Raw genomic sequence first — 25,301 nt, forward strand, 5'->3', positions numbered from 1 at the left:
GACCATCCTGGCTAACACGGTGAAACCCCGTCTCTACTAAAAAAAATACAAAAAACTAGCCGGGCGAGGTGGCGGCGCCTGTAGTCCCAGCTACTCGGGAGGCTGAGGCAGGAGAATGGCGTGAACCCGGGAGGTGGAGCTTGCAGTGAGCTGAGATCCGGCCACTGCACTCCAGCCTGGGCGGCAGAGCGAGACTCCGTCTCAAAAAAAAAAAAAAAAAAAAAAAGACCTCTTCAAGGCCACGCTGCAGGGAAGGCAAGCAGAAAGAGTATCCACTGTTCCAATCTGATTTTATTGAAAAGGAAACATACAAAAATCATGTACAAAAAAAATTAACCAAACATGTACAGAAAATTCATTCCGGTATCTACAGCAGCGCATATACAGTATCTTACAGGCTGGGCCATCCCTCCCCACTCCCAGACTCCTCCCTCTTCCGAGATTTCCCCCCCTCCCTGACTCCCCGTCTTCCCCCCAGCGCTTGGCCCTGGGGACTAAGGCTGGGGCGGCTTCAGCCAAAATCTCCCACCCCCCAAATGAATGCCAGTGGTCACACGTGCTCTCTCTAAACCTATGCAATGGGATTGATGGGGCGGGGGGCGGTCGTGGGCAGAGCACAGGATTCACAGTCTGGGCCCCTCCTGGCCACCCCCGCATGAAGGTGAGGCAGGCACACCCACCACCCGCCGGCTGGCTCAGGGAAGATGGTTGGGCACCTGGCTGGAGCAACCGGCAGACGCGCCCCACTCTCTGGCTCCAGGAGGCTAGTGGTCACGTTTGGCTCATTTGCTCTTCACGGGCCCCCTCCCAGGAGGAGGGGGGGAAGCACCAGGGGCCTGAGGCCAGGCCCAGAGTGAAGGAGCACCGAGAGGAGAGCCCCCCCTCAGTGTCACCCCTGCAGCTGGAACGGACACCAGTACAACAGCCTTTCCTGAGATGGTGGTGGGCGGCAGAGGCGGGCGGCTCAGTCCCCACCCCCTTGGTCACCGCCGCCTTCCGATGCTGAGTCCATCAGCCCTCCCTCCCCTGGCTTCTTGGCCAGGGACCCAGGAGTCCGCATCTCTGTCAGTGAACCCCAGGCTGGGCTGGGGCTGGAGTGGCTGCCCCGGCCTGCCCCCGGGATAGGCAGGGCTGGGAGTCCAGTATGCTACATGGTGCAGAGAAAGTCCCCCGCGCTGGCCAGGGTGTCAGGAGGTGGGAGGGGCCTGCCCCCCGAGTCCCTGACGTCCACCGGGCGGGTGCAGGCACCTAATTGGGCTCCATTTCGGGGGCTCTGTGGCCCCTGGGTAAGGGCAGGAGTCCCATGATGAGATTGTACAGGACCCTCCAGGGCGAGGGGCGGTGTCGCTGCTGCTCCTCTTGTCTCTGGGGAAGAGAGACCGGGCAGTTAGCAGGGGACTGAGTATGGTGAGGGGAGAGGGGATGGTCAGCTCCAGCAGTGAGGCGACCGTCTCGCCCACCCCTATTCCGGCTGCTCCCCACACCTGGGCTAACGTCCATGTCTTGGAGGTCACATCCTCATCCAGGACCTGAGACCAGGAGGCAGAGGACAAACACGGAATGTCTTCAGCAGAGAGCTAGGCACCCAGCGAGTGTGTGGCACATGTTAGCTGCGGCCGCCCCAGCCCTGCTGTACACTTAGGAAAGATCCCACAAGGGGCTGAAAGATGGACTGCAACCTATCCTACCCCTCCCTGCAGGGCCGGCAAGATGAGGAGAAAGGAGCAGGGTGCCCACAGTCTTGGCAGTTCTAGAACACTCTGTGGAAGGAGGAGAACTGGGAAGAGTTCACCCCCCATTGCAAAGGCTTCAAAAGAAGCACCTCTAGGCAATGCTGAGTGAAACCCCTGCCTTCTCTCCAGTGGCAGGGTGAAAACAAGGTGGTCTTTAGGGACCTCTCAGCTCCAACATGCTAGGAAGTGGGAAGGCGGGAGGCTAAGTCCTAGGAAAGGCTCCCGACTGGTAAAAATTAAAGGCAATACTAAAAAGTGTACAGAGGCCCAGTGCGGTGACTTATACCTGTAATCCCAGCACTTTCAGAGGCCAAGGTGGGAGATCACCTAAGGCCAGGAGTTTGAGACCAGCATGGCCAACATAGTGGAACCCCGTCTCTATTAAAAATACAGGCCGGGGCCGGGCGCGGTGGCTTAAGCCTGTAATCCCAGCACTTTGGGAGGCCGAGGCGGGTGGATCACGAGGTCAGGAGATCGAGACCATCCTGGCTAACATGGTGAAACCCCGTTTCTACTAAAAATACAAAATACTAGCCAGGCGTGGTGGCGGGCTCCTGTAGTCCCAGCTACTTGGGAGGCTGAGGCGGGAGAATGGCGTGAACCCGGGAGGCGGAGCTTGCAGTGAGCCGAGATCACGCCACTGCACTCCAGCCTGGGAGACACAGCGAGACTCCGTCTCAAAAAAAAAAAAATACAGGCCGGGTGCGGTGGCTCATGCCTGTAATTGCAGCACTTTGGGAGGCTGAGGCGGGCAGATCACGAGGTCAGGAAATTGAGACCATCCTGGCTAACACAGTGAAACCCCGTCTCTACTAAAAATACAAAAAAATTAGCCAGGCGTGGTGGCGGGCGCCTGTAGTCCCAGCTACTCGGGAGACTGAGGCAGGAGAATGGCGTGAACCCAGGAGGCGGAGCTTGCAGTGAGCCGAGATCGCGCCACTGCACTCCAGCCTAGGTGACATAGCGAGACTACGTCTCAAAAAAAAAAAAAAAAAAAAGGCTGGGCAAGGTGGCTCATGTCTGTAATCCCAGCACTTTGGGAGGCCAAGGCAGGTGGATCACCTGAGGTCAGGAGTTCAAGACCAGCCTGGCCAACATGGGGAAACCCCATCTCCACTAAAACAACAAAAACTAGCCGGGCATGGTGGCATGCACCTGTAGTCCCAGTTACTTGGGAGGCCAAGGCAGGAGAATCGCTTGAATCCGGGAGGCGGAGGTTGCAGTGAGCTGAGATTGCACCACTGCACTCCAGCCTGGGCGACAGAGCAAGACTATCTCAAAAAACAAAACAAAAAAGCGTACAGAGAGCTGCAGTTCTCTGCCACTCCCTGTAGCTCCACAGGCAGGCTCTATGCTAAGTGGGGACCACCTAACCTCCTCCCCTTCAGGTGCTGGGGAAGGAGAAACTCACTTTACAGAAGGTTAAATGATCCTCATCTTCCTCCTGTTACCTGGCAGTGAGTCGCCTGGTACCAGCCCAGTCTCCTCAACACTCCCTAGCAACTCTTGGGGCCAGGAGATGGTGGCAAAGGGGGCACATCGGATTGGCGTAAGTTATAAAACCCACCACTGTCAAACTGCTGTGGGTGCCACCTGGTGAGCAAGCTAGCAATCACCTAGTAAGGTGGATGGTGGGCAGACCACCCAGGTACCTACTCTAGAAACACAAGAGCACACCTGGAAACATGCATGTGTAGGAGAGGAAAAAAGGCAATAAATAATGGCCGGGCACAGTGGCTCACACCTGTAATCCCAGCACTTTGTGAGGCCAAGGTGGGTGGATCACCTGAGGTCGGGAGTTCAAGATCAGCCTGGTCAACACAGTGAAACCCCATCTCTACTAAAAATACAAAAATTAGCCAGGCATGGTGGAGGGCATCTGTAACCTCAGCTACTTGGGAGGCTGAGGCAGGAGAATCGCTTGAACCCGAGAGGTGGAGGTTTCAATGGGCCAAGATCGTGCCATTGCACTCCATCCTGGGCAACAAGAGCGAAGCTCTGTCTCAAAAAAAAAAAAAGAAAAAAGAAAGCCAATAAATAAAATCTGAAATATATTTTAAAATAGGCTGAGTGAGGTAGCTCAGGCCCATAATTCCAGCACTTTGGGAGGCTGAGGCAGGAGGATCACTTGAGGCCAGGAGTTTGAGACCAGCCTGGGTAACGCAGAAAGACCTGATCTCTATAAAAATAAAAATAAAATAAAAATTAGCCAGGCATGGTGCACCTGCCTGTGGTCCCAGCTAGTTGGGAGGCCGAGACGGGAGGATCCCTTAAACCCAGGAGTTGGAGGCTGCAGGGAGCTGTGATTGAACCACTGCACTCCAGCCTGGGAGACAGAGTGAGACCCTGTCTCTAAACATAAAATAAAAATACATATCTATCCATCAATGAGAAAATGAATAAGGATACTATGTTTATCCAACAGAATACTATGTAGCAGTGAAAATGGCTTTTTTTTTTTTTTTTTTTTTTTTTGAGACGGAGTCTCGCTCTGTCGCCCAGGCTGGAGTGCAGTGGCGCGATCTCGGCTCACTGCAAGCCTCCTGGGTTCACGCCATTCTCCTGCCTCAGCCTCCCGAGTAGCTGGGACTACAGGCGCCCACAACCGCGCCCGGCTAATTTTTTGTATTTTTAGTAGAGACGGGGTTTCACCGTGGTCTCGATCTCCTGACCTTGTGATCCGCCCGCCTCGGCCTCCCAAAGTGCTGGGATTACAGGCGTGAGCCACCGCGCCCGGCCTTTTTTTTTTTTTTTTGAGACAGAGTCTCATTCTGTCCTTCAAGATGGAGTGCAGTGGCTTGATCTCCTGATCTCGGCTCACTGCAACCTCCACACCGCCACCTCCTGGGTTCAAGAGATTCTCCTGCCTCAGTCTCCCAAGTAGCTGGGATTACTGGTGTGCCACCATGCTCAGCTAATTTTTCTTTTCTTTTTTTTTTGAGACGGATTTTTGCTCCTGTTGCCCAGGCTGGAGTGCAATGGCGCTATCTCGGTTCACGGTAACCCCCGCCTCCCAGTTTCAAGCAATTATCCTGCCTCAGCCTCCCGAGTAGCTGAGATTATAGGCCTGCACCACCACACCCAGCTAATTTTGTATTTTTAGTAGAGACGGGGTTTCTTCATGTTGGTCAGGCTCCCCTCAAACTCCCGACCTCAGGTGATCCGCCCTTCTCAACCTCCCAAAGTGCTGGGATTACAGGTGTGAGCCACCGTGCCCGGGCTTCATTTTTGTATTGTTAGTAGAGACAAGGTTTCACCATGTTGGTGAGACTGGTCTCGAACTCCCAACCTCAAGTGATCCGCTTGCCGCCGCCTCCCAAAGGGCTGGGATTACAGGAGTGGCCCACTGCATCCGGCCGAAAATGGCTGTATTTGTTGTTTCTTTCTTGCGATGGTCTTGTTCTGCCCCCAGGCTGGAGTTAAGTGGCCCTTCATGGCTCACTGCAGCCTGGACTTCCCTGGCTCAAGGGACCCTTTCACCCCAGCCTCCCGAGTAGCTGGGACTGCAGGCTGGCACCACCACACCCGGCTAATTTTTATATTTTTTGTAGCAATAGGGGTCTCATTATGTGGCCCAGACTGGTCTAGAACTCCTGGGGTAAAGTGTCCTTCCAACTCCGCCTCCCAAAGTGCTGGGATTACAGGCGTGAGCCACCGAGCCTGGCTGAACATATGGTGAATCTGAAGCCTAATATTAAGGGAAAAACGAATTCTGGGGAGGAACAAAAACTATGTCATGTAGGCTAAGCTAAGACTGCCCCATGATCCTAAGCCCTGGTTCTGGCCTGGTAAATATGGAGTAAAAGCAACACCGGCAGGGGTTGAGACAGGCCAACTTGAGAGATTTCCTTTGGATGCAGGGAGGGGGAAGGGATGGGGAGAGTGAGGAGCTTCACCACATGCGTTTCTGCGGTTTTGTTTGGTTTGTTAATAAGCAATGCGGGTGTAATGTTCAGACTGAACAGAGCTGGCTAGTGGGCGCACGATGTTTGTGATTTCCCATTCTCTGCTGTGGGCTTCGAATATCTGTTTTAAAAAATCGGGGCCGTGCCAGGGGCTGGGGGCGGGGCCTCCCGCGGGGCGGGGCTCCGAGCCCTCCCCTGCAGTCCTCAGCCCGCCCCGGCTGTCCCCGGCACGCCCCGGCGCCCGGGAAGCTGTGTGGCGCTGCGGGCCGCGCGAGAGGGACGGCAGGGGGCGGGCGCGGCGCGGCTGCTGACTCACCAGCTATAAATAGCCCGGGATATATGAGCCGCGCCGCCCAGCGCCGCCCTCAGTCCCCGCGGCCGCGGGCCACGGGCGCGCCGCTAGTCTCCGCGGCGGCCTAGTCCCCGGCCCTGGCCCGGGCTCTGGCTCCGGCTATGTCAGCCGCGGCGCGGAGTCCCTGGGCGGCTCTGCGGGCGCGCGATACCCCCCACCCACTCACCCCCCACCTGCCTGTCCGCGGAGCGACCCAGCCGCGCAGGGCAGCAGCTGCCGCACATCTGGCGGGGGCCGCCTGCCGCCCCCTCCTCCGGCGGGAAGTCCCACCTGCCGTCTACCCCACCCCCAGCACTCACCCGCCGCTCGTATTGCGCGTTGAGGTCGTCCGCCATCCGCCGCAGCTGGGCCCCGATCTCCCGGGCCCACTGTTCCTCCTCCCCGCGGACTCCCGGGGCCGCCTGGGTGGGACCGCCCGCCAGGGCCCCCGGGGCGCTGGGCACGGGCGACTCCAGGTGCTGCTCCGCCAGCAAGAGCGAGGGCTGAGGACCTTGGAGAAGCAGAGGGGCGCGGTCAGCACCCACTACCCCTCCAGGCCTCGAAGTGTACGGGCCCACTTCCCTCTTTCCCAGCTACTGCTCCCCGACTCATTTCTAGTGATCCCTTCGCCCCGTCTTAGAGTCAGTTTCTCAGCTTTTCCTCCCCAGGCACCAGAAAGCAAAAAGGACCTGGGGACGCCGCTCTGGGGTCACCTGTCTGGCCAGCTACGTCCCCACGGCCCTTGTCAGTGTGAAAGGTAGACGGCCAGACAGGTGACCCCGGGGGTGGTCAGGCTTAACGACCTCTATTTCCCAACGGGGACACATCTTGCCTGTTCCATGTGACAGACAGGGAAACTGAGGCCCGCCCGTAGGGAGTATCCCAAGGTCACACAGGGATACAGCGACTGAACCCCACCCAGATCACAAGCCTCAGGTCTCCAGCCCTCTCGTGTCCAACCACAGGGAAGCCACACCTCCGGATGTGGCAGAGGCCTAGAGACCAGAAGGCCAGAGACTGTGGCAGCTTCAGAGCGCGGGCCTGGGGGCTGGGACGCGGGAGATGCCTTGCTGCCCCACCCCCTTCTGAGAGCCCTGGGAGGCTCCTGCCCGCCCGTCCCACCAGATCCTGGTCTGAGGGTTCCCTAAGGCCTACAACCAGGACCTCAGTTTCCACATCTATGACCTTGGCTTGAAATCGGTGTCCCCTTCCAGGGCTTCCAGGAACTGAGCTAGGGAAGTTTTCTCTTTCCTTGCTCCCCTTGGGCTGCCGGGACAGGATGGGGGATGGGAAACCAGGACTCACTTTCCCGGGCTACAGTGCCTGCTGGCAGGGATGGGGCTCCCCGGGCACCACAGGGTTAACAGCCCATCAGGCAGGGGACCTTTAACCCTTCCCTCCCCAAGACTCCCCCCTCCCCGAGGGGACTTTCCCAACACAATGGCCCCTCCCCCTCTCCTTCCTCCGCCGGGACTGCGGAGAGGGCCAACCCTGGCCAAAGAGATGCAAATAAAGGCAAAGGCCCTTCGACCCCTCCCCAGAGCCCAGAGTTGACAGTCCTCCCGCTCGGCCCACACTCCCTGCAACAAGAATCCTCCAGGGGGTCTAGGGGACCCAGACTGGGGGAGGGCAGCTCGGATGCAGCTGTTGCCCCAGGCCCGGAAGAGACAGTGGGCTGCAATTCGGGGACTGCAGTCAGATTCCAGGAGGGACTTCCCACTTGACCTCCCCCTCCACCCCCAGCCTCCGTCTTCCTGCTTCTTTCAACACAAAGACCACATTGGCCACACCCTCCCAGTGGCCCGGCCGGGCTCGCCACTTCCCCCCTACCCCGTCCTCTCCCACTTCTCCAGTTCCTCCGAGTCTCAGGTCCTCTCTCTTCCCGACTCCTATCACCCCGGGGGCGGGGCGGGCACTCACCGTCCGGGCGTGGGCCTCGGGGCCGGCTGCGGGGACCCCCAGGCCAGCGGGGGCCCCCCAGGGTGGCGGTGACGGCGGGTGGGGCGGTGGGGGCGCAGAGGTAGGCAGCGGGCAGCAGGGCGGGGGCGGCGGGGGCGGCAGCCAGGCCGGGCTCGCAGAGGCCGCAGGACACTGCCGAGGGCACCAGGCGGCCGAGCGGGAAGGGGCGCGGGCCGTCGCGGGCCAGGCCCTCTACGGGCTCCGGGGAGCTGCCCTCCTGGCGTGCGCGGGCCATGGCGCTCCCTGGGGCCTGCGGGACACGGGAGGAGGAGCAGGTCAGCAGGGAAGTACCAGGACCCACTGTACCTCCAGTCTACCCGGGGTCAGGACCCAGATGGAGAAGAGTGGAGGTGTGTGTGCATGCGGAGGGGGTGATGGCCCCACAGAGACACGCCCAACCAGGGGATGACACCACCGGGTCCTGGCTGGTCTGGAGAGCCTCCCCTGCATACGGTGATGGGCACACAGGAGGGACAGGGAGCACAGGATGGCTCTCACAGCAAAGGCAGGGCTCACACAGGACGGATGGAGGGGTCTAGCAGGTGTGTGTACGTGGGCTGTGACAGTCCCACAACACAAACTCACTCCACTTGGGACTCACAGCAAGGGCTGGTGGGGACAACTTTCCCAACACAGCGACGGGCACACAGGGAGGGCAGCGAGGCACAGTGAGGCCCCCACAGCACACACACAAGGACTCACGCGGGACTGGCCAGCCTGACCACCCACCCCACCTCCCACTTGCACACAAACACTGAGATGGCCCCAGTCTCAGACATCACTACTCGGTACACACAACACACACACACACATACACCCCGACCAAAGCAGGAGCATCCAGACAGACCATCACAAGCACTCTACATACTGCCCACACTGGCTGGCACAACCCATCCCCACACACACATCCAAACTGTCAAAGTCTCACACACTGACCCACTGTTGATATGCCCAGGGGCACATGCAAACACAATGCAGCCATTGCAAACACAAACACACACACACCAGCTAGGCACTGCCTCAGTTCCCAAACATGCCCCTCTCCCCACACACACACACACACACACACACTCACTCCAGAGATAAGACCGGCACACCTCTGGACTCACATATCAACACAAAACAGACACCCACGGACACACATACATCAACACCCCCAAAACACACCCACATGTCACCAACTCTCAGGACACACGTAAATCAGGCACACACAGACACATGCCATCAGACCTCAACACACCACCAGACACGCAGGCTACGACCAGCAGACACCAACCCACCCTCCTCACGCAGCCCTCAAACACCATCACCAACTGTCAGCAACACACACACACACCCTACAGCTAACTCTAATCCCACACAGCCCAGCAGCGCACACACCTAGCGCACCCACAGAAAACACTGGTCTCACGTGACTGACATAAACACTACACACACGCAGCCCACATGACACACATGAGCCAGCCGATCACAGTGACAAGCCCCTCAGACCCAACACACACACGCATACACTACACACACACACAGAGGCTCAGAAACAACCCCATCCAGAGGCTGCGAGCAACACCCACCGTCTACACTGTATAGACCCCACAGATCCTGGGCCCTCAAATCCCAGACGCTGATGCCAGACACACAAGCCAAACCCAGACTGAAACAATCCCCCACCACACACACACACACACACACACACACACACACCTGAGAACTCACACAGACACCTGGACAGAAAACAAGACATTTGCATTTAGCAGGCGCAGCATCACAAACGCTGGGCAAAGACACACATGCCCCGGAGATACAGAGACAGCCTCAGCCAAGACAGAAACACACAGGCAAGACACAAGCGCACACACCGCACGCTCGGGCAAGACACACACAGAAACACACAAACAGCTCACTCCAGCAACACACACACACACTACAACCTCCACAGCCCAGCACACGCAGGCAACAGACCCCCAGTATCACCCCAAAACAGCACACACAGACAACTCTCACCGAGAACACACGCAGGTCCACCCACCCCACAGGCAGGGCACCCACAGACAGAACCCCACACAAACAGGCGCGGGGACTCACGCAGACACCCCGACGGGTCAGAAACCCCAACATTCCTCCGGATCGACACCACCACTCGCTGCAGAACCCAGCACAAACTCAGAGCCAGACACGCGCACACACCCAGGCGAGACACCTGCAGATCCACAACCCCGCACACGCGCGCTCCCACGGCGGTCCCAGACGCCCCCCTCCGCTGTCACAGCCCCCCCCACCGCCGCCACGTGCGCCCGCCCCGCCCGCCAGGCGAGCGCGGGGCCAATAACCGGCTGTTGCTGGGGCGCAGCCCCCGCCCGCAGGAGCCGCAGACTCCACGGCCCGCGAGCCGCCCCCCGTCGCCGCCCCCAGCGGGCGCGCGCCCTGGGTGTGGCCGCCCCTCCGTGCCGCCCCCCCGCCCCTCCCGGACTTTGGGGGCTGGGGCACCCCGGGGTCGACCCTCTTCCCCGGGGCCGCACTGGCCGCCAGGGGGCGCTGCCAAGCCCGCACCCCATTGTTTGTAAACAAACCCGCCAGACCGCCGAGGCACCTGTGCGCCCAGACCGGCGCCCCAACGCCGAGCCGCCTCTCACCCGGCGACCTCGGCCCAGGGTCCCTCGCGGGGTTTGGAGGGAGGCGCGGTGGGGTGAGGCAGGGCGCCCACACTGCTCTCCGCCTGCACTCCCGTCACCTCCTCCAGGGAGTCCACCCGGCCTGGCCGATCGCCGCCGGCTAGGAGTCAGGGCGCGCACACTCACCCCGGGGGCATGAACACGCCGGAGGGGGCGGCGGTGGGGGGCGGGCGGCTTCCTTCAAGAGGGCGCGCCCGCCAAGCGCCGCTCTCCGCGGCGGCTGTTGCTGGGGCTGTCGCTGCTGCTGCCGCTCTAACTGCAGTGGCGGCTGCTGTGGCTGTGGCTGCTGCCGTTCCCCGGGCCGCAGGCGCGTCCGCGTAGTGGCCGCCGCTGCTGGGATCGCTGGTGCCGCCGCCACCGCCAGGCGCCCGCTCGCATGTGGCTCGCGCCGCGTCTCAGGCCGCCCGGCGGATCCCGGGCCCGCTCCAAAGCCGCCCCGCCCCGCCCCGCCCCGCCCCCGCCCGGCGGGTCCCACGCCCCGCCCCCGCGTGACGCTACGGCCCCGCCCGCCCGCCGCGGACAAGTCGGGACTTGCAGGCGCGCGCCGCGCCCCCCCACCTCCGCGCCGGGGGTTTCCCTGCAGCAGGGGACGGGGCAGGGCCTGGCCCAAGGCGAGGAGGACCCAGGCGCTGTGCAGCGGGGTCCAGGGAGATCGCCCAGACACCGGGACAGTCGGACACACACACTGACTGGGACCCACAGATCCACACCCCCAGGGATGCGTACACAGACCGACCGACGTTCCAGGGTCCACCAAGTCACGTGCAGGCAGAGCCCAGAGGATATACTCATGGACACAAGGCCACAGTCTCACAAATCCACACCATGGACAGGGGCACGAACACACACACTCACTTACTGATGGGGCTAACACACACACCCAGACGCAAATGCACAGACCCACTAACAGGGCCCCCTGACAAGCAGACGGACACAATGGCAGGGCCACACACAGTTGCACAAACACCCACACTGATGATCACACCTGGGCCCACGAACTGTGTTCACAAACAACCCTACCGAACAGGCACCCACACCACATACACGGTGGTGCAACCACAACAGACACAGGCGGAATGCTTGTCTGGAAACACAAACTTGCTGATAGGCACAGGGGACACACATACACACCCAGACACACACAGACACCTGTTACAGGGATACCTGGACACACAGCCAAATCCAAATCACACTCCAACAGGGACATACACAAATGCATTCACGCAATTTCACAGCTAACACATTAAAACTATCAGAAACTGACATTTGCCCCCCACGATGGCTCACATTTGTAATCCCAGTACTTTGGGAGGCCAAGGTGCACGGATCTCGCCTGAGGTCAGGAGTTCGAGACCAGCCTGACCAACATGGTGAAACCCTGTCTCTACTAAAAATACAAAATTAGCCGGGTGTGGTGACGCATGCCTGTAATCCCAGCTACTAGGGAGGCTGAGGCAGGAGAATTGCTTGAACCCGGGAGGCAGAGGTTGCAGTGAGCCGAGATCCTGCCACTGCACTCCGGCCTGGACAACAAGAGCAAACTCCATCTAAAAAAAAAAAAAAGAAAAGAAAAAAGGAAGGAAACTGACATTCATAGACAGACCAAATCAGACATAGACATAGAAGAAACTGACCACCGACACATGTCATGAAGTCACACCTGTGACAGCTTCTTGCTAACTGGTCCACTGACTGCACACACACGGGAGCATGCACACCTGGCCACACTCACCACAAATCTGGCAGGGGACCCACGTCGCAGAAGAAGCCCTGGGCACCTGGCATGGACATGCCCGGGCAGACCCCACGCCAAATTTTATCCTGTCTCATAGTTTTCTATTCCCTTTCCTTTTTCAGTTTCTCATTGTTACTTCCTTCTCTGCTCTGGTTCAGGGAGTTTTGAGTTTTGTCCTTCCTTCTTCCAAAGCTGTGGACTCCTGTCTCCTCCTCTACACTTTCCATCCCTACCGGGTCTCACCCAATCACAATCGCCTCATCAGAGTGAGTCACCTTCCAGTGCCTAGCATGGGGCTGGCTGAGAAAAGATGTCAGACTTCTCAAACTTGACTGCCTCCAAGTACACACTCTTAGCTTCCCCAAGAAAAGCAGTTAATCTATATCTCACATGAAATTTTCCCATTTGAAACATTGGGAACGCCTCAGCTTTCCTCTCTCTTTCCCTTTCCCTGATTATTCATTCTCCCTTCCTTCTTCCTGGTGTTTTCCAAACTGTGGTTCATGAGTAAACCATGGATTATGATATATGACATCACTTACATGGATCTTACTTTTTTTTTTTTTTTTTGAGACAGAGTCTTGCTCTGTTGCCCAGGCTGGAGTGCAGTGGCACGATTTTGGCTCACTGCCACCTCCACCTCCTGGGTTCAAGCAATTCTCCTGCCTCAGCCTCCCGAGTAGCTGGGACTACAGGTGTGCGCCACTACACCCAGCTAATTTTTGTATTATTGGTAGAGACGCGGTTTCACCATATTGGCCAGGCTGGTCTTGAACTCCTGACCTCAGGATCCGCCCATCTTGGCCTCCCAAAGTGCTGGGATTACAGGCATGAGCCTCCACACTCAGCTTTTTTTTTTTTTTTTTTGGATAAAAGATTCACTCTGTGGCCCAGACTGGAGTGTAGTGGCACAATAGATAGTCTTGTGGTACAATAGCCTTGCAGCTTCAAACTCCTGGGCTACAGAGATCCTCCTGCCTCAGCCTCCTAAGTAATTTTTATTTTTATTTTTATTAAAATTTTTAAATTTTAAATTAAAAAATTTAAATTTTTTATTTATTTTTATTTTTTTTTGAGACGGAGTCTCGCTCTGTTGCCCAGGCTGGAGTGCAGTGGCCGGATCTCAGCTCACTGCAAGCTCCACCTCCTGGGTTCACGCCATTCTCCTGCCTCAGCCTCCCGAGTAGCTGGGACTACAGGCGCCCGCCACCTTGCCCGGCTAGTTTTTTGTATTTTTTAGTAGAGACGGGGTTTCACCGTGTTAGCCAGGATGGTCTCGATCTCCTGACCTCGTGATCCGCCTGTCTCGGCCTCCCAAAGTGCTGGGATTACAGGCTTGAGCCACCGCGCCCGGCCAAAAAATTTAAATTTTTTAATGCCCAGCTAATTTTTTTTTTTTTTTTTTAATAGAGATGGGTGGTCTCGCTATGTTGCCCAGGCTGGTCTTGACCTTATGGGCTCAAGCAAACCTCCTGCCTCGGCCTCCCTCAGTGCTGGGATTACAGGTGTGAACCACCATGCCTGGCTGATCTTAATGCATTTTTCTCAGTAAGATGCATTCACGGCCGGGCGCGGTGGCTCAAGCCTGTAATCCCAGCACTTTGGGAGGCCGAGACGGGCGGATCACGAGGCCAGGAGATCGAGAGACGATCCCGGCTAACACGGTGAAACCCCATCTCTACTAAAAAATACAAAAAAACTAGCCGGGCGAGGTGGCGGGCGCCTGTAGTCCCAGCTACTCGGGAGGCTGAGGCAGGAGAATGGCGGGAACCCGGGAGGCGGAGCTTGCAGTGAGCTGAGATCTGGCCACTGCACTCCAGCCTGGGTGACAGAGCAAGACTCCGTCTCAAAAAAAAAAAAAAAAAAAAAAAAAAAAAAAAAAAAAAAAGATGCATTCACATCCCAACCAACTTGCGCTTTATTGAGATGTATTTAAACACAAGAACATTCACTCTTTTTAGGTGTATGGTTTGTAAGTGGTGATAAAAGTACACAATTTTGTATTACCACAACTTCTACCTGCAATTTTACTGGCCCTAGACAAGAGGTTTTGTTAGTGGTGTTTTAATTGAGATAGAATCTGGCTGTGTTACCCAGGCTGGTTTCAAACTTCTGGGCTCAAGCCATCCTCACACCTCAGTCTCCCTAGTAACTGGGATTATAGGCATACATGACTGCTTTGACCAGAGTTTTTAAAAACTACACTACAGGCCGGGCACGGTGGCTCACACCTCACTCCTAGTACTTTGGGAGGCTGGGGGGCGTGGATCATCTGAGGTCAGGAGTTCGAGACTAGCCTGGCCATCATGGTAAAGCCCCATCTCTACTAAAAATACAGAAATTAGCCGGGCATGGTGGTGCAATCCCAGCTACTTGGGAGGTTGAGGCAGAAGAATTGCTTGAACCCAAGAGAAGGAGGTTTCATTGAGCCGAGATCGCGCCATTTCATTCCAGCCTGAGCGACAAGAACAAAACTCCGTCTCAAAACAACGCCAACAACAACAAAAATACACTACGGGCCGGGCATGGTGGCTCTTGCCTGTAATTCCAACACTTTGGGAGGCCGAGGAGGGTGGATCACTTGAGGTCAGGAGTTCGACACCAGCCTGGCCAACATGGTGAAACCCCCGGTCTACTAAAATACAAAAATTAGCCAGGCATGGTTGCATTGCCTGTAATCCCAGCTACTCAGGAGGCTGAGATGGGAGAATCGCTTGAACCCGGGAGACCGTGGTTGCAGTGAGCCAAGATTGCACCACTGCACTCCAGCCTGGGTGCTGAGCGAGACCCCATCTTAAAAAAAAAAAAAATACATATATATATATAATTTTGAAAAATTATGAAGTCAAGGGAAAGTAATATTTTATGAACATTTTATTGATGTATAGTGAATACATATTAGGTTACAAGGAAAGTATTTTTCTGGCCGTAGATCAAGTTTAAAGACGTTTGAGGCCGGGCGCGGTGGCTCAAGCCTGTAATCCCAGCACTTTGGGAGGCCGAGGCAGGTGGATCATGAGGTCAGGAGATCGAGACCATCCTAGCTAACATGGTGAAACCCCGTCTCTACTAAAAATACAAAAAACTAGCCAGGCGAGGTGGCGGGCGCCTGTAGTCCCAGCTACTCGGGAGGCTGAGGCAGGAGAATGGCGTAAATCTGGGAGGCGGAGCTTGCAGTGAGCTGAGATCTGGCCACTGCACTCCAGCCTGGGCGACAGAGCGAAACTCCATCTCAAAAAAATAAAAATAAAAATAAATAAATAAATAAATAAATACGTTTGAGAAATGCTGCTTTAGACACTTATTAAATGAGATCACACTGGAAGTCATTTAGTGCAGTATTGGACATATAGTAAGTGCCTAATAAGTGTTAGCTATTATCACTTGTATAACTAATTATTGCCAGTATTTCCTCTGTGTTTGACAGTGATGAAGTTGAGAGAAGGGCAGTCTCTAGCCCTCTGCTAGCTTATGGTCCTGCCTGTACTTCACACCTCTCACTCACTGAGCAGTGTCCAGACTGCCCATTGCAGGGCAGATACCCGGAGGTCAGATGTACTGGAATGTTCTCTTTTTTTTTTTGATATGGAGTCTCGCTGTGTCACCCAAGATGGAATGTGGTGGCCTGATTTCTGCTCACTGCAACCACCACCACCTCCTGGGTTCAAGTGATTCTCCTGCCTCACTCTCCTGAGTAGCTGGGATTACAGGCATGTGCCACCATGCCCAGCTAATAATTTTTGTAGTTTTAGTAGAGATGGGGTTTCACCATGTTGGCCAGGCTGGTCTCAAACTCCCGATCTCAGATGATCCGCCTGCCTTGGCCTCCCAAAGTGCTGGAATTACAAGTATGATTCACTATGCCCAGCCTGTAATATTCTTTTCTTCTTTTCCTCCTCCTCCTCCTCCTTCTTCTTTCTTCTTCTCCTCCTCCTCCTCCTCATCCTCCTCTTCCTCCTCCTCCTTCTTCTCCTTCTTCTTTTTTCTTTTTTTTTTTTTTAATAAAGATGGAGTCTCACCATGTTGCCCAGGTTGGTCTCAAACTCCTGGGCTCAAGTGATCCTCCCTCCTTGGCCTCCCAAAGTGCCTCGATTATGGGCATGAGCCACCATGCTCGGCCCCGGAATGTTCTTTCTTTCTTTGTTTCTTTGTAGAGACAGGGTTTCACCATGTTGCCCAGGCTGGTCTCAAACTCCAGCCCTCAAGCAATCCTCCCTCCTTGACCCCCTAAAATGCTGAGATTACAGGTGTGAACCACCGCACCAGCCTGTAATGTTCTTTTGAGAAGAAAATGAGTGTGAAAGATAATGGGAATCTGGCTTGGTGGCTGAAGGTAGAAAAGACGGGGAGAGGCCAAGAGTCTATTTGGCCATAAGCATTGTCACTAGTCAAAGTCCTCCCTACAGCTAGGCGTGGTGGCTCACGCTTGTAATCCCAGTATTGTGGAAGGCCGAGGAAGGCAGATTGCCTGAGCCCAGGAGTTCCACACCAGCCTGGGCAACATGCAGGAACCTAACTGGGAGGCTGAGGTGGGAGGAACGCTTGAGCCTGTGAGTTCAAGGCTGCAGTGGGCTGTGATCGCACCATTGTACTCCGGCTTGGGCAACAGAGCGAGACCCTATCTCAAAAGCAAAACAAAACACCAGCCTGGCCAACATGGTGAAACCCTGTCTCTACTAAAAATTCAAAAATTAGCTGGGTGCGGTGGCACATGCCTGTAATTCCAGCTACTCAGGAGGCTGAGGCAGAAGAATCGCTTGAACCCGGGAGGCCCAGGTTGCAGTGAGCCAAGATCGTGCTACTGCACTGCAGCCTGGGCGACAGAGCAAGACTCCGTCTCAAAAATAAAAAACCAACCCCCACCCGCAAAACAACAACACAAAACCCTTGTGGGCAAAGAAAAAGAAGTTTGTGGGTGGGTTAAGGGCTGCCTCTTTTTTTTTTTTTTTTTTTTTTTTTTGAGACAGGGTCTTGCACTGTTGCCCAGGCTGGAGTCTAGTGGCATGATCACAGCTGACTATCACAGCTCACCGCAGCCTCCACCTCCTAGGCTCAAGCAATTCTCCTACCTCAGTTTCCCAAGTAGCTGGGACTACAGGTGCACACCACCACGCCTGGCTAATTTTTTATTTTTATTTTTATTTTTTTTGAGACGGAGTCTCACTCTGTCGCCCAGGCTGGAGTGCAGTGGCCGGATCTCAGCTCACTACAAGCTCCGCCTCCCGGATTTACACCATTCTCCTGCCTCAGCCTCCCGAGTAGCTGGGACTACAGGCGCCCGCCACCTCGCCTGGCTAGTTTTTTGTATTTTTTAGTAGAGACGGGGTTTCACCATGTTAGCCAGGATGGTCTCAATCTCCTGACCTCGTGATCCGCCCGTCTCGGCCTCCCAAAGTGCTGGGATTACAGGCTTGAGCCACCGCGCCCGGCCTTAATTTTTTAATTTTTTGTAGAGATGAGGTTGTTGCCTGCCCAGGCGTGTTTCGAACTCCTGGCCTGAACCCATTCTCCTGCCTTGGTTTCCCACGCCCGCATACAGTCCTCACAAAAGACTGTGGGCTGTGAGTCTAGATGGCCTGAGTTAGAATCCCCTGTGCCACCTACTGGCTGTGGGTGATGTTGGGGGAATTGGTCACAGCTTTGTGCCTCAGTTTCCTCATCTGTGAGTTAAGACAGCACAGGTCGCTACCTCATAGGATGTGTAGTCAGAAGGTGAATAAAGATAAAACACTGGGCCAGGCACACAGTGGCTCATGCCTGTGATCCCAGCACTCTGAGAGACTGAGGCAGGAGGATCACTTGAGCCCAGGAGTTTCAGACCAGCCTAGGCAACATAGTGAGATCCCCAACTCTACAAAAAATTAAAAAATTAATCAGGTGTGGTGGTGTGCACCTGTGGGCCCAGGTACTTGGGAGGCTGAGGAAGGAGGATCGCTTGAGCCCAGGAGGCCAAGGCCACAGACAGCTATGATCCCATCACTGCACTCCAGCCTGGGCGACAGAGTGAGATTCTGTCTCAAAAATAAATAAATAAATAAAATAAAGAGACCCTGTTTTATAAATAAACCAAAAAAAATTAAACAATAAAAGTACTGGGGCATGGTGGATGTTTAATATATTTTACCTATCATTACTATTACCAGTGTGGGAGTCCCTTGACTCTGAGAATCCAAGCAAGGAAACCTCTAGCTAAGGACCCCTCTGCCTCTTTTATGAGGCAGGGTCCCACTCTGATACCCAGGCTTGAATGCAGAGGCACGATATTGGCTCACTGCAACTTCCGCCTCCCAGGCTTGGGTGATTCTCCTGCCTCAGCCTCCTAAGTAGCTGGGACTACAGGCCCATGCCACCACGCCCAGCTAATTTTTGTATTTTTAGTAAAAATGAGGTTTCACGATTTTGCTCAGGCTGGTCTTGGACTCCTGGGCTCAAGTGATTCCCCCACCTCAGCTTTCCAAAGTACTGGGATTACAGGCATGAACCACTGGGCCCGGTCTGGACCCCTTTTTTTTTTTTTTTGAGAGGAAGTCTCGCTCTGTCACCCAGGCTGGAGTGCGGTGGCACGATCTCGGCTCACTGCGACCTATGCCTCCCAGGTTCAAGCGATTCTCCTGCCTCAGTCTCCTGAGTAGCTAGGGCTACAGGCATGTGCCACCATGCCTGGCTAATTTTTGTGGGGTTTTTTTTTTCTGTTTTTCGGTTTTTTTTTTGAGATGGAGTCTCACCGTTGCCCAGGCTTGAGTGCAGTGGTGCGATATCTTGGCTCACTTGCAACCTCCGCCTCCCAGGTTCAAGTAATTCTCCTGCCTCAGCCTCCTGAGTAGCTGGGACTACAGGCATGCACCACCACGCTTGGATAATTTTTGTATTTTTAATAGAGACAGGGTTTTGCCATGTTGGCCAGGCTGGTCTCGAACTCCTGACCCCAGGTGATCCACCTGCCTAGGCCTCCCAAAGTGCTGGGATTCCAGGCCTGAGCCACTGAACCCGGCCCAGGACCCCTATTTTTATGGGGCCAGAATGCCTGCATTCTCTTCTGGGAAGGATCATCAGCCCTATGTTCAAAAACCATGATGCCTGAATCCAGTTTGGGTAGAGACGACCAGTCTCTGTGTTCATGGGGTCAGGATGCCCAGGTCTCCTTCTGGGAGGAAGACAGCTGGTGTCTATTTGCACAGATGCTCATGGTGAGGCCGTGGTCTCAAACTGGTGGCCCACAGGGCGGCCACGAGTGTGTTTTCTTGACTGTGAAGTTTCTTATTTTGAACGTTAATGCCTCTCCCACGGGCTCACAGCACAGAGGAACGATAACGTGCCCGGGCGCTGGAGTCATTTGAACCCGACATGGGTTCAAATTATGACCTTGAGCAAGCAGCTTCCCTGCTCTGTGCCTCAGTTTCCCTCTCTGTCCAAAAGGGATCAGCACAGGCAGGACCAAAAATATTGTGAAGATGAAATGAGTTCGTATTTGTAACATACTTAGAATAGTGCCCGGAGGTAGTAAGCCGGATGTGAAGTGCTGGTGAGACAAAATAGAGCTGGTTGACTGCAGACCTAAAACCGTCTCATCTCCAAGATCTTGTCTGCCATTCTGGGGAAGCAGATTTCGCAGCCTGGGGAGAGGGAGTTGGGAAGGACTTAACTTTTCACTGCAGGGTCTGAGTCCTGGCTTTCCGCGGTGGGGAGGGGGTCTCCCGGGTCCCCTCGGTGTGGCCGACCCTGCAGGCCCGGAGGCTGGACCCGGGCCGGGTGGGGGCTGGGCGGGGGAGCGGGCGTCCGCAGGGTCCGAGCGGCCGGCGCGCGTGTGAAGGTTACCGCTTCCCGGCGGGGCGGGGGCCGCGCGCTGTTGCTGGGGTCTGCGGGGCCTGCCTGCGCCCGCGCCCCCCCTCCTTCCCGGCCAGCCAGTGAGCGGTACCCGCCGCCGTTGCCAGGGGAAACTCGCCGCCCCGTTACCCAGCAACAAGCCTGGCCCAACCAGGCGCGAGGACCCCCTAGGCCCCGCCCGCCGCTGCCCACCGCGTGCCCAATGCCAGGCGGGCAGAGCCGGCCCAGCTCCCGGAGACGGCGAGCGAGCTCATTGGCCACCGCCGCGTCCGCCCGGATCTGGGGGAGCCCTCGGCACGGGGGGCGGGGAGCCGGGCCCCGGGGAGCTGCTGGGCGCGCGGCCTGCAAACCTGCGACCGGCTGGGTGATACCCGGGCTGTGCACCATCCACCTCCCTGCTCCCCTGCCCCGCACTCTCGGGTGAGGATGGGCAGTTGGGATGGGTTGGAAACGGGGTTGCGCATTCTGTTCCTACTCCCAGAATGGCAACCTGGAGTTGGCCTTGTGCAAACAGACACCAAGGGCCCTCCTCCCACAAGGAGACCTGAGCACCCTGACTCCATGAAGACAGGGACTGGTTGTTCCCCCGCCCCACCCCGCAAAACAGGATTAGGTATGGTGGCTCTTGAACATAGCGGCTGAAGTTCCCTTCCAGAATCGAACCCAGGCGTCCTGACCCTATAAAAATAGGGGTGTCACTGCACCCCCAAAGGACGCAGGCATGCCTGAACCCGTGAAAACAAGGATATGAACCCCCTCCTCTTAGGAGATGCAGATGTCCCAGCTCCGGGACACAAAAACTGAGGGTCCCCCCAGAAGGGGACACAGCCATGTCTGATCCCAGGAAAACTAGGGCTAAACATCCCACTTCCACAAGAAACGCGGACTCAGGCCTTTGGGCTCCCGACCCTAAGATGTCACAGAGCTCCTGGGCATCTTGGCCCTCACCACACTGATGATGGGAGACACTCCTGCCCCTAACAGTCACCAGACCCTCAGGCATCCAATTTACCTAGGTGGGACCACCTGCCCAGCCCCAGGGTGCAGACCTGCCCACTTCCCACCCCATGAGCCCTTTTCCCTGGAGTCCAGGTGGTTGATCTCCCAGGACGTGGGCATCGGACTTCAGAGTCGCTCTCCTTACCTGTTGGCACCGACCCCCCACCCTGCGCCAGGGTCCCAGGCCTCATAGTGCCAAGGACCCCAGAAGTCCAAGCCTCGGGTCTCAGATTCCCCAGACACTTGGTCAAGCGACCCAGCCCCTCACAGTGGTGTAGCTGGGGACGAGGGGGTAGTGGAGAGGTTAGAGGGCCCTCCCCAGTCCCAGACCCCCAGGTCTGGAAGATCCAGCCCTGCAGCACCTTTACTTGGCCCCATGGATCCGGACTGGGAGCCCCCAGTCTCGAGAGACCCTAACGTGCATGGCTGGGCCACTTCAGAGGCCCAATTCCTCAGTCCCTTCCCTCCCCGGGAGACCTAAGGCAGCGCCGCCTGCAGCTCCAGATCCCAGCTCCAGACTTGGTGAGCCCAGGTGCGGCCCGCCCCTACCCTGGTACCTGGCGGGGCGGAGTTGAGGATTACTCAGCCTCCAGAATGAGGCGATGACATCATCCTGGGGGGGGAGTTGACTAATGGCCGCGCTGGGGGGGGCGGGGAAGTTTACCCGGTAACAGCGGCTGCCGCACGGCCCCGCCCCCGGGGAAGGGCTGGGAGGGGGAGGCACAGCCCGCGCTGGCGCACACACACACGCACACGCACACACACACACACACACACAGCGCATCCCTCCCCCACCGTCCCACATCTAACACAGCTTCCTGGGGCAAGGGCAGGGATGGGCGGGTTGGGTGTTTGTGTGACTGTGTGTGTGCTGGAGTCCTCTGTAGGTCTATGTTAGTGTGCTGTTGTGTCGGGGGTTCACACATTATGGTGGTGGTTGTGTCAGTGTGTGCTATTGTGTGTCACTTGATGGATTGTGTGTCAGTGTGATGGTGTGTGTCAGCATGCTACATTTGTCACAATGCTACATGTCATGGGCTGCTGTGACAATGTGATTGTGTGTCAGTGTACAATTGTGTGATGTTCTGGTGTGCTGTGTGTGATCATGATGGTGTGATGTGTGTGGTTCTGTGCAGCACGCTGGTCTGGCAGTGAGATGTGTGTGCCCATGTGATTGTGTCTCTGTCATGCTGGGATTGTATGTGTGTCAGAGTGATGTTGTGTTAGGAGGAAGATTTGTGAAGGTGCTATGTCACACTGTACTGTCCTGTTGTCGTGGTTGGATGTGTTTGTGTAATGCTGTGTCACTGGGGTTGTGTGTGTATGTCGTGGTGATGGTGTGCACATGTATACAATGCTGTGTGTATGTGGGATTGTGTGCCACTGAGTGTGTCAGTGGTACTTGTGTTGTGGGTGGTGGGACTGTGATTGTGTCACTGTGACAGTGTGTGACCATGTGCTGTGCTGGGTGTCGGGGGAAGATGTGCATACATCCTACTGTTATTGTGTGTGCCTGGACAATGTGGTGCGTGGTGGGATTGTGGGTGTGTGTCACATTGTGATTGTGTCTGAAATGCATGTCTGTGGGACTGTGTATCACCGACAGTATGTGCCTGTGAAATGCTGTGTGTCACTGTGGTTGTGTGTCATTTTGGTTGTGTGATGTTGTGTGTCCATGGAACTGTGTATGTGTCTAATAGATTGTGTGTGTGCAATATTGTGTCTCACTGTGATTGAATGTGTCACTGTTGCGATTGTATCACTGTGATCTAGTGAGTGTGTTGGGACCAATTTGTTGTGGGATTATAAGTGTCACTGCATTGATTGTATGTCACTGATACTGTGTTTCAGGGTGACGTTGTGTGTTCAAGGGACTGTGCATAACTCATGGAGATTGCATGTGCCTGGGCAGCACTGTGTGGACCTGTGGTTGTGGGTCTGGGGAGTGCTATGTGTCCTGGGACTGTCTGTGTCACTGAGGTTTTTTGTTTTTTGAGACGGAGTTTTGCTATTGTTGTCCAAGTTGGAGTGCAGTGGCAGTGATCTTGGCTCATTGCAACCTCCACCTCCCGGGTTCAAGCGAATCTCCTGCCTCAGACTCCCAAGTAGCTGGGACTACAGGTGCATACCACCACGCCCAGCTAATTTCGTATTTTTAGTAGAGACGGGGCTTCACCACGTTGGTTAGGCTGGTCTCGAACTCCCGACCTCAAGTGATCCACCTGCCTCGGCCTCCCAAAATGCTGGGATTACAGGCATGAGCCACCGTGCCCGGCTGTCACTGCGATTTTGTGTGTCTGTGTGATGCTGTGTGTCTGTGTGTTCCTGAGACGTGTGTCTTTCGCTGTGTGTGTCACTGTGATTGTGTATGTGCGGGGTGCGACGTTGTTTGTCTCTGGGACGGTGAGTGTGTGTGAGCCCGCCGATGCGATTGTGTGTCAGCGCGCTTCGCTGGGTGTCGGGGGAAGGTGCGCGTGTCTCCAGGCCTCCTGCCCGAGAACAGCGGCGCTGCTCTCTGATTGGCCGCGGCCGCGCCAGTGAGAAGCTCCCGAATCCTGCGGTAACTTGGTAACTTGGAGACTCGGCCCGCGCCGCCGCCGCGGGGCTCCGGGCTGGGGGCTGGGAGGGCGGGGAGGGGAGGGGCGCGCCCCGCTCCGTCCCACCCGGATCTCGCAGGCCCGCCCCGAATGCCCCTCCCCGGCCCCCTCGCCCCGTCTCCCCTACCTCCAGCTCGGCACCTCTGAACCCCTACTTTGACTCCATCTGCCTCACCTCTGCGTCGCTCCTGACTCCCCCATCTCTGCCACTCCTGGGTCTCTACGTCTCTCTCTTTCCCATGTTTATCTCTCCTGTCTCTGTCTCCCTGTAGATCTCTTTCTGCCTTTGTCTCTGTCTCCCATGTCCCACCTCTGTTTCTTCCATCTGTCTCTCCCATCTGTCTCCACCACTGCTGTCTCTCCCCGTCTCTGTCTCCGCCATCTGTCTCTCCCAGTCTCTGTCTCTGCCACTTCTGTCTCTTCCCGACTCTGTCTCATTTCTCCCTGTCTCTGTCTCCGCCACCACTGTCTCTCCCCATCTCTGTCTCCGCCACCACTGTCTGTTTCCATCTCTGTCTCTGCCATCTCTGTCTCTCCCTGTCTCCACCATCTCTGTCTCTCCCCATCACTGTCTCTGCCATCTCTATCTCTCCCTGTCTTTGGCTCTGCCATCTGTCTTTGCCATCTGTGTCTCCCTATCTCTGTCTCTCCCTGTCTACCTCTCTGCCACTTCTGTCTCCGCCATCTGTCTCCATCATCTCTGTCTCTATCTCTGCCATCTGTCTCTCCCTGTCTCTGTCTCTGCCATCTCTGTCTCCATCATCTCTGTCTCTCCCTGTCTCTGTCTCTGCCACCTCTGTAGCTCCCTGTCTCCTCCGTCTTTGTCTCTCCCTATCTCTGTCTCTCCTTCTCTCTGCCATCTCTGTCTCTCCCTGTCTCTGTCTCCCCTCTCCCTGTCTCTGTTGCTCCATCTGACTTTCTCAGCTGTCCCTCCTTGATTCTGTCTCTCTCTCTTCCTCCTCTGCCTCAGTCTCCCCACCTTTGCCTCTTCTTCCCGTCGTCTCTCCCATCTCTTGTCTCTGTCTCTTCCGCCCCGCTCTCCCTCCCCCAATGCCCTTTTTCTTTTCTTTTTTTTTTTTTTTTTGAGACGGAGTCTGGCTCTGTTGCCCAGGCTGGAGTGCAGTGGCTGGATCTCAGCTCACTGCAAGCCCCGCCTCCCGGGTTCACGACATTCTCCTGCCTCAGCCTCCCGAGTAGCTGGGAGTACAGGCGCCCGCCACCTCGCCCGGCTAATCTTTTTTGTATTTTAGTAGAGACGGGGTTTCACCGTGTTAGCCAGGATGGTCTCAATCTCCAGAACTCGTGATCCGCCCGTCTCGGCCTCCCAAAGTGCTGGGATTACAGGCTTGAGCCACCGCGCCCGGCCCCAATGCTCTTTTTCTTACTCCCACAGCCAGGCTCAGAATTCACTTTTCATCCTTCTAAGACAGCCAGGGGACCATTACTTTGTCCTCTCCCCTCCCCTCCGGCCCAGGCTTCTGGCAGCAGGCCCCACGCAGGGCAGACTTCAGGAAGGACTTCCCGCCCTGGTTCGGCACGAGAGCTTTAT

General features: G+C 56.1%; 1 protein-coding gene across 5 annotated transcripts; it reads right to left on the reverse strand.

Annotated features, from left to right (window-relative positions):
* Window positions 1-273: 273 nt before the first annotated feature.
* Window positions 274-12,485, reverse strand: LOC105478601 (BCL2 binding component 3). Of its 5 annotated transcripts, none has more exons than XM_011736077.2 (4): window positions 12,330-12,485; window positions 7,890-8,178; window positions 6,290-6,480; window positions 274-1,365 (listed from the first exon to the last, which is right to left on the reverse strand). In XM_011736077.2, exons 2-4 carry the CDS (start codon window positions 8,161-8,163, stop codon window positions 1,249-1,251), a joined length of 582 nt encoding a protein of 193 aa, XP_011734379.1. In that variant the 5' UTR covers window positions 8,164-8,178; window positions 12,330-12,485; the 3' UTR covers window positions 274-1,248. The 5 variants fall into 5 exon arrangements, with proteins under 5 accessions (XP_011734379.1, XP_011734377.1, XP_070943351.1 ...); XM_011736075.2 differs by lacking the exon at window positions 12,330-12,485 and adding an exon at window positions 10,724-10,994; XM_071087250.1 differs by lacking the exon at window positions 12,330-12,485 and adding an exon at window positions 10,113-10,416.
* Between the last annotated feature and the right edge of the window lie 12,816 nt (window positions 12,486-25,301).

The sequence above is a fragment of the Macaca nemestrina genome, chromosome 20 (genome assembly GCF_043159975.1).
Source record: "Macaca nemestrina isolate mMacNem1 chromosome 20, mMacNem.hap1, whole genome shotgun sequence".
NCBI lineage: Eukaryota > Metazoa > Chordata > Mammalia > Primates > Cercopithecidae > Macaca > Macaca nemestrina.

Coding starts and splice junctions, on each gene's coding strand:
- LOC105478601 (XM_071087248.1), bottom strand. CDS start 10,043: ATGTTGGGGTTTCTGACCCGTCGGGGTGTCTGC. Junction 8,179..10,010: donor TGACCCGTCGGGGTGTCTGC/GTGAGTCCCCGC, acceptor CGTGTCCCGCAG/GCCCCAGGGAGCGCCATGGC. Junction 1,366..6,289: donor ACGCGCAATACGAGCGGCGG/GTGAGTGCTGGG, acceptor TCTCTTCCCCAG/AGACAAGAGGAGCAGCAGCG.